This window comes from Ruditapes philippinarum, unplaced genomic scaffold (genome assembly GCF_026571515.1).
Source record: "Ruditapes philippinarum isolate M1 unplaced genomic scaffold, ASM2657151v2 ctg2245_1_1_1_1, whole genome shotgun sequence".
Lineage (NCBI taxonomy): Eukaryota > Metazoa > Mollusca > Bivalvia > Venerida > Veneridae > Ruditapes > Ruditapes philippinarum.
The window spans coordinates 2,702-10,820 of NW_026857123.1; the positions used below are offsets into that span (position 1 = coordinate 2,702).

At 40.3% G+C, this 8,119-nt stretch overlaps 1 protein-coding gene across 1 annotated transcript; it reads left to right on the forward strand.

The window, feature by feature from the left end:
* The first annotated feature begins 677 nt into the window (after window positions 1-677).
* LOC132748837 (sodium-dependent multivitamin transporter-like) lies at window positions 678-1,816 on the forward strand. Its single transcript, XM_060738487.1, has 3 exons — window positions 678-761; window positions 1,142-1,260; window positions 1,622-1,816. Exons 1-3 carry the CDS (start codon window positions 695-697, stop codon window positions 1,685-1,687), a joined length of 252 nt encoding a protein of 83 aa, XP_060594470.1. The 5' UTR covers window positions 678-694; the 3' UTR covers window positions 1,688-1,816.
* Window positions 1,817-8,119: the final 6,303 nt, after the last annotated feature.

Sequence of the window (8,119 nt, forward strand, 5' to 3'; positions counted from 1 at the left end):
GATTGGTCTCGGAACGTCTATCACATCTACAAGTGTCACAGTAAAACCACCTGTGTACACGTCTGCCTGTAACTGGACAGCGTTAAACAAAACAGCCCCAGAAATAATAGACACATCGGTCACTCTAGCACCGAACGATGTCAATGATAACTACGAGTAAGTAATTCTTGCTCAGTTATTTTTTATAAAACGATAAGCATATATTGTATCATAGTTTGGGGACATTTCTGTTGAAAATGTGTCAGAGTTAAATCGTATACATATACATGCACAGTGCGTTAACTGGAGTGCATGGTATTAGTTAAACCCCCACTCCAAAAGCATGGCCCCTTTTTATTGGTCATTTTTGCTGGGGTTTACTTTTTTTGTGACGGCAGAAGAAAGGGGAAAACCCAAAAGGGAAAAAATCAAATTCAGATTTCTCGTTTTAAATTTTTCCTTTTTTTTGGGGTTTCATATTTTGGGCAAAAAGGGAAAAGTGTTTTTTATGTTTTTGGGCTATGATTTCAAAAGGGGAAAAAAACATCAAAACCCCTCGGCAAACTGATTAAATCGGGGGTAAAAGCCCCCCTTTTACCAAAATTTTGATGGGTCTTTTTATTACTTTTTTGGCCCTTTATATAATAATTTAAAGTGGGTTATTTTGTCTGTTTTTTTTTCAGAGGACTACAAAAGACTGTACACGGTGTCTTATATGTGGTACTCGGGTATTGGTGTGGTAACAGTGGTAGTGGTGGGAATGATTGTCAGTCTTATAACTGGTAAATATGTCACACTTCCACTTTCAGTCGCTTTTAAACGTTCGAACACCTTATCAGCCATTGCATATTCATATAACTGACTTCCAAAAGTATTCATCTTTTTACAAGTAAATATATTATTACATTGTATTTAGTAAACCACTGTATCATTTGATCTTATGACATGTAAAATATAAAGTATCGTTTGATAGAAGTAATGATTCATTGGTCTTATAACATATTAACCAATGTATTGATTTATTGGCTGACATAGTAGATCATGTAAAACATATTTATCAGCTTACTGTCCATGAAATCAACATTTGTCGCTAATAAAGTCCATAATATTACAATTGAGATTTGATTCGAATATAAATTATTAACCATGGATTATATTGTAGGTGTTACTGATACCTCAAAGTTAAATCCAAAACTGATATGCCCTGTGTTTGACATATTCTTCCCGTATTTACCAGAAAGTTGGAGAAAACCACTCCGGTTCGGAGTTAGGCATGGGGAGGTAAATAAAATGCTGTATAATTAATTCCGATTGCATTCAAGCTAATGTGATAAGTTAAATTATTTTTTTTTTCAATTCTAGGATTTCTTAAAATATTTTTTTGTATATTTAATCGTTATTCCGTATATTGCCACCATAAAAGAAGTATTTCCTAAAAGTTTAATTCAATTCTATGAACTCTAAAAAGATTTTTTGATGCATTTGATCGTTATTCCGTATGTTACTACCATAAAAGAAATATTTCCTTGTCTGGCATTACATTTTTCCCCAATATATTCTTTGTATATTAATTGCCAACATATAAAAATAATAATCAAATATTAAACTAGTGAAAAGTTACAAAGAAAATATAAATTTGTAGGACATAGAAGATGAGCCTGATACTATAGAGAAGAGGAAAGAAAAGGATTGCCAGTCTACATTTTAAATGAAGAAATCCGTCCTTACATTATCAACGGAAAATCTCAGCAAATCAATGGACATGACAATATTGCCCATGTTGACCCTACATATGATACAAAACTTTAAATCACCGTTATCCAGTCACATTATATATCAAATCGTATCAGACTTGATGCAGAGATTCAGTGACAACATTTGTGCAACTTATTTTGTTTTCTAAAATTAATGATTTTCCTCGAAAGATTGATTCAGACATTTTAGATGGACTTGGACATCCGTCATACATAACGTATACTATTAATTTTAATAGAATTATAATTGAAACAGTTTACTTTCCTTTTCTAGCTTCGTTCCACAGCTAAAATGATATTATTGTCTATGTTAGTCTAAATTAACTTTAAATATATTGATGCTTTCTAACAAAATTCACCAGTTTTTTTTTGCCTTCACTATTATCAGATCTCTGAAAATAATTATCAGTTTGGGCAGTGTTTTGGACAAATTCTTTTTTTTCCCCCTTTTACTTGTAATTAAGATATCTATATTTTCACGACCAAATTTTTGAAACTGAATGTTCCCCATTTTGTTTCTTTTTCAATATTCATTTTATCTCAAGTTCATCACATTTCATATATATCTTTTCTCCACATCACTAAATGAATATATTATTTAAATAATATAGGTATTTTTATTGGATCGATGTACTCCTTTTTTATTTTTATTCTTGTTTAATCAGTCTAATATTATTTTTGAATCTATACTTTTAAAATTTAATGTTTTACACATTTTTGTATTTGAATTACATGTAATCAGATTGTAATAAATATTTACACATCATTAAATGCGCTCTTTATATCCTTCATCCCCTGAATTTAAACTGTCCATTTGTCTGTCCGTATACAGTTTTGTGCAGGTAATAAATAACCTTGCTATCATAAAATAATTTCGCATGTGTTTCACATTGAGAGGATGTGTCGCTTGCAAGATACAGATTTGTAGGTCAAAGGTCAAGGCCGCAGACTTGAAAGGAATATTTGATAAAAGGGCATTTTGATGGTCATTTTTGGTCAAGAAGTCTGACATTCTGAATGAATTTTAAAATGACCTTGTATAAATGTGTTGGACATAATGACATGTCCAAAGCAAAAATTTGCTATCAAGTTCAAAGGTCAAGGTATGGTTTGTAAGTCCACAGTTATGACATGATTTTTTTTCATGAAAGTGTACAGAAGGTCGTGGCTGTTCAACAATTCTGTCATTCATGGATAGATTTTTTAAAATAATTTGGTATAAGTGTGATGGAAATGGCATTCAAGGATAAATTTTGGAATCATTTGAGATTTTAAAATCATAAGGCATAAATATTTGAGCAGATGTGTCTCGCACATAACCAAATGCTTTTAGCTCAAACATCAAGGTCACACCTAACTCCCAATTAAAGTACAATGATGACAGTGCCCATGAACAATCGTATCATTCGTGAATGTACTTTGGACGTTTTCGGGAGTTTGATTATAGACATATAGGCAAAATTTAAACTGTTCAATAGAATTTCTTTAAACTTGGCATGTTGTTAGAATATGATAACAGAAACATATTAAGCGAAAAATAATTGGGGTCACCATTCTCGTTTTTGAGTTATCTGCCCCTGAATCAGAATTTTCTACTTATTTGACGTCATTTCAAGGGCAGATAACTTATACATACTTAAACGAATTCTTGATTTTACTTCTGGATTATGTTTTTCTTTTTATTGTTGAGTACAATACATAACAAAATAAAACTAATTAACACAACATGACATTAACTGCTAATAATAACAGCTCCTTCCATAGGCCAAAATAAAAAGCATTCCATAAGAGACGACGCCGCTCACCGGCGTCGCCAATAACATGCAATTGCTTATATTGTTTGTTATTTTTTTCAATGAAAATAAAGGTACTTTAAATTCTTAAAAATAGTGCATTTTTTAAGAAAAAAATGCACAGGTTAAAAGAAAATGTGGAGAAAAAAAAACACCCACTCTAAATTTGTTTTTGAAATTTTGCATATCGACTAAAAGGAAAGTAAGCTTCATGAAAATAAGGAAAAAAAATGTATTGTTTCCCTTCATTGCAACTTATCTGCCCTTGAATTTAACGAAAAACTCGAAATCAAGGGCAGATAACTCGAAACAATTTTTTTTCGCTGAAAATGTATCTGTGATCATATTCTAACAACATACCAAGTTTAAAGAAATTCTATTGAACAGTTTTAATGTTGCCTATATGTCTATATGAAAACTCCCAGAAACGTCCTTTACGTTTTTATTAGTTTCTTTTTATTAAACTTCATTCTCTGCTTCTCGAGTTTCCTGTAACTGCCATTTACAATTATTTTTACTGAATTATCAATGTGCCTAGAGTACTAAAAAATTAGGAAAGGTAAATATGTTTCATATTAACACTGCCCCTGCCTAAAATATTTTATGGCCTCTTTCTGCTTTGAAACTTGGACTGTTCATTGTGTGTTAATGTGTTTTTTCTTCATAACCAAACTACACAAACGGTTGCTATTATATTATATGTGTCAATCACAAAATAAATCCCTTGTTTTGATAATTAGAACTACATGTATAATATACAAGCATGACATATTCCATCAATGTGTAAGTGAAATAAGTCATTCTCTTGAATTTAACTTTAATTGAAACATCAAATAACCAACAGATTCTAGTCATTAACACATCAATGCAATAGGAGAAACTAATTTTGTTTAGTTTACAATCAAAAATATCATTGGTGACAGTGTGGGACTAGGGACTGAAAGTGTGGGTCTAAGGACAGACAGTGTGGATCTAGGGAAAGACAGTATGGATCTAGGGACATACAGTGTGGATCTAGGGACAGACAGTGTGGGTCTAGGGACAGACAGTGTAAGTCTAGGGACAGACAGTGTGGGTCTAGGGACAGACAGTGTAGATCTAGGGACAGACAGTGTGGATCAAGGGACAGACAGTGTGGATCTAGGGACAGGCCGTGTGGATCTAGGGACAGACAGTGTGGGTCTAGGGACAGACAGTGTGGGTCTAGGGACATACAGTGTAAGTCTATGTACAGACAGTGTGTGTCTAGGGACAGACAGTGTGGATTTAGGGACAGACAGTGTCGATCTAGGGACAGACAGTGTGGGTTAGGGACAGACAGTGTGGGTCTAGGGACAGACAGTGTAATTCTAGGGACAGACAGTGTAAGTCTAGGGACAGACAGAATAATTCTAGGGACAGACAGTGTAAGTCTAGGGACAGACAGTGTGGGTCTTGGGACAGACAGTGTGGATCTAGGGACATACAGTGTGTGGATCTAGGGACAGACAGTGTGGTTCTAGGGACAGACAGTGTGGATCTCGGGCCAGACAGTGTAAGTCTAGGGACAGACAGTGTGTGACTAGGGACAGACAGTGTAAGTCTAGGGACAGACAGTGTGGATCTAGGGACAGACAGTGTAAGTCTAGGGACAGACAGTGTGGGTCTTGGGACAGACAGTGAGGATCTAGGGACAGACAGTGTAAGTCTAGGGACAGACAGTGTGGGTCTTGGGACAGACAGTGTGTGGATCTAGGGACAGACAGTGTGGATCTAGGGACAGACAGTGTGGATATAGGGACAGACAGTTAGGATCTAGGGACAGACAGTGTAAGTCTAGGGACAGACAGTGTGTGACTAGGGACAGACAGTGTAAGTCTAGGGACAGACAGTGTGTGACTAGGGACAGACAGTGTGGGTCTAGGGACAGACAGTGTAAGTCTAGGGATAGACAATGTGGATCAAGGGACAGACAGTGTGGATCTAGGGACAGACAGTGTGGGTTAGGGACAGACAGTGTGTGGATCTCGGGCCAGACAGTGTAAGTCTAGGGACAGACAGTGTGTGACTAGGGACAGACAGTGTGTGTCTAGGGACAGACAGTGTGTGACTAGGGACAGACAGTGTGGATCTAGGGACAGACAGTGTGTGACTAGGGACAGACAGTGTGTGACTAGGGACAGACAGTGTGTGTCTAGGGACAGACAGTGTGTGACTAGGGACAGACAGTGTGTGACTAGGGACAGACAGTGTGTGACTAGGGACAGACAGTGTGTGACTAGGGACAGACAGTGTGGGTCTAGGGACAGACAGTTAGGATCTAGGGACAGACAGTTAGGATCTAGGGACAGACAGTGTGTGACTAGGGACAGACAGTGTGTGACTAGGGACAAACAGTGTGGGTCTAGGGACAGACAGTGTGGGTCTAGGGACAAACAGTGTGTGTCTAGGGACAGACAGTGTGGGTCTAGGGACAGACAGTTAGGATCTAGGGACAGACAGTGTGTGACTAGGGACAGACAGTGTGTGACTAGGGACAGACAGTGTGTGTCTAGGGACAGACAGTGTGGGTCTAGGACAGACAGTTAGGATCTAGGGACAGACAGTGTAAGTCTAGGGACAGACAGTGTGTGACTAGGGACAAACAGTGTGGGTCTAGGGACAGACAGTGTGGGGTCTAGGGACAAACAGTGTGTGTCTAGGGACAGACAGTGTAAGTCTAGGGACAGACAGTTAGGACCTAGGGACAGACGGTATAAGTCTAGGGACAGACAGTGTGTGACTAGGGACAGACAGTGTAAATCTTGGGACAGACAGTGTGGGTCTAGGGACAGACAGTGTGGGTCTAGGGACAGACAGTGTGGGTCTAGGGACAGACAGTGTGGGTCTAGGGACAGACAGTTAGGATCTAGGGACAGACAGTGTAAGTCTAGAGACAGACAGTGTGTGACTAGGGAGTCCGGGACAGACAGTGTAAGTCTTGGGACAGACAGTGTGGATCTAGGGACAGACAGTGTAAGTCTAGGGACAGACAGTGTGTGACTATGGACAGACAGTGTAAGTCTTGGGACAGACAGTTTGGATCTAGGGACAGACAGTGTGGGTCTAGGGACAGACAGTTAGGATCTAGGGACAGACAGTGTAAGTCTAGGGACAGACAGTGTGTGACTAGGGACAGACAGTGTAAGTCTTGGGACAGACAGTGTGGATCTACGGACAGACAGTGTAAGTCTAGGGACAGACAGTGTAAGTCTTGGGACAGACAGTGTGGATCTAGGGACAGACAGTGTGTGGATCTAGGGACAGACAGTGTAAGTTTAGGGACAGAGAGTGTGGATCTAGGGACAGACAGTGGGTGTCTAGGGACAGGCAGTGTGGGTCTAGGGACAGACAGTTAGGATCTAGGGACAGAGAGTGTTAGTCTAGGGACAGACAGCATGTGGATCTAGGGACAGACAGTGTGGATCTATGAACAGTCCATGTGGGTCTAGGGACAGACAGTGTGGATCTAGGTCCAGACAGTGTGGGTCTAGGGACAGACGGTGTGGATCTAGGGACAGACAGTGTGGGTCTATGGACAGACAGCATGTGGATCTAGGGACAGACCATGTGGGTCTAGGGACAGACAGTGTGGATCTAGGTCCAGACAGTGTGGGTCTATGGACAGACAGTGTGGATCTAGGGACAGACAGTGTGGATCTAGGGCCAGACAGTGTGGATCTAGGGCCAGACAGTGTGGGTCTAGGGACAGACAGTGTGGGTCTAGAGACAGACAGTGTGGATCTAGTGACAGACAGTGTGGATCTAGAGACAGACAGTGTGGGTCTAGGGGCAGACAGTGTGGATCTAGGGACACAGTGTGGATCTAAGGAAATCAGTGTGGGTCTTGGGATTAACAGTGTGGATCTTGGGAAAGAGAATGTGGATCTAAGGACATACAGTGTGGATCTAGGGACAGACATCGTTGATATAGGGACAGACAGTGTGGATCTAAGGACAGACGGTGTGGGTCTAGGGACAGTGTTAATCTAGGGACAGTGTGTGTGGATCTAGGGACAGACAGTGTGGGTATAGTGACAGACAGTGTGGGTCTGAGGACAGTCAGTGTGGATCTAGGGACACTGTGGGTCTAGCGACAGACAGTGTGGGTCTAAGGACAGACAGTGTTGATCTAGGGACAGTGTGGGTCTAGAGACAGACAGTGTGGGACTCAGAACAGACAGTGTGGGACTAGGGTCAGACAGTGTGGGTCTAGAGACAGATGGTGTGGGTCTACGGACAGATGGTGTAGGTCTACAGAGAGACAGTGTGGATCTAAGGACAGACAGTGTGGGTGCAGGAACAGACAGTGTGGTTCAATGGACAGACAGTGTGGGACTAGGGACAGTGTGGGTCTGGGGACAGATAGTGTGGATCTAGGGAATTCAGTGTGGAACTAGGGACAGACAGTGTGGATCTATGAGCCAACAGTGTGGAACTAGGGACAGACAGTGTGGGACTACAGACTGAAAGTGTGTGTTAAGGGGCAGACGATGTTGGTTTAGGGACAGTGTGGGTCTAGGGACAGGCAGTGTGGGACTGGGGACAGACAGTGTGGGTCTAGGGACAGAGGAT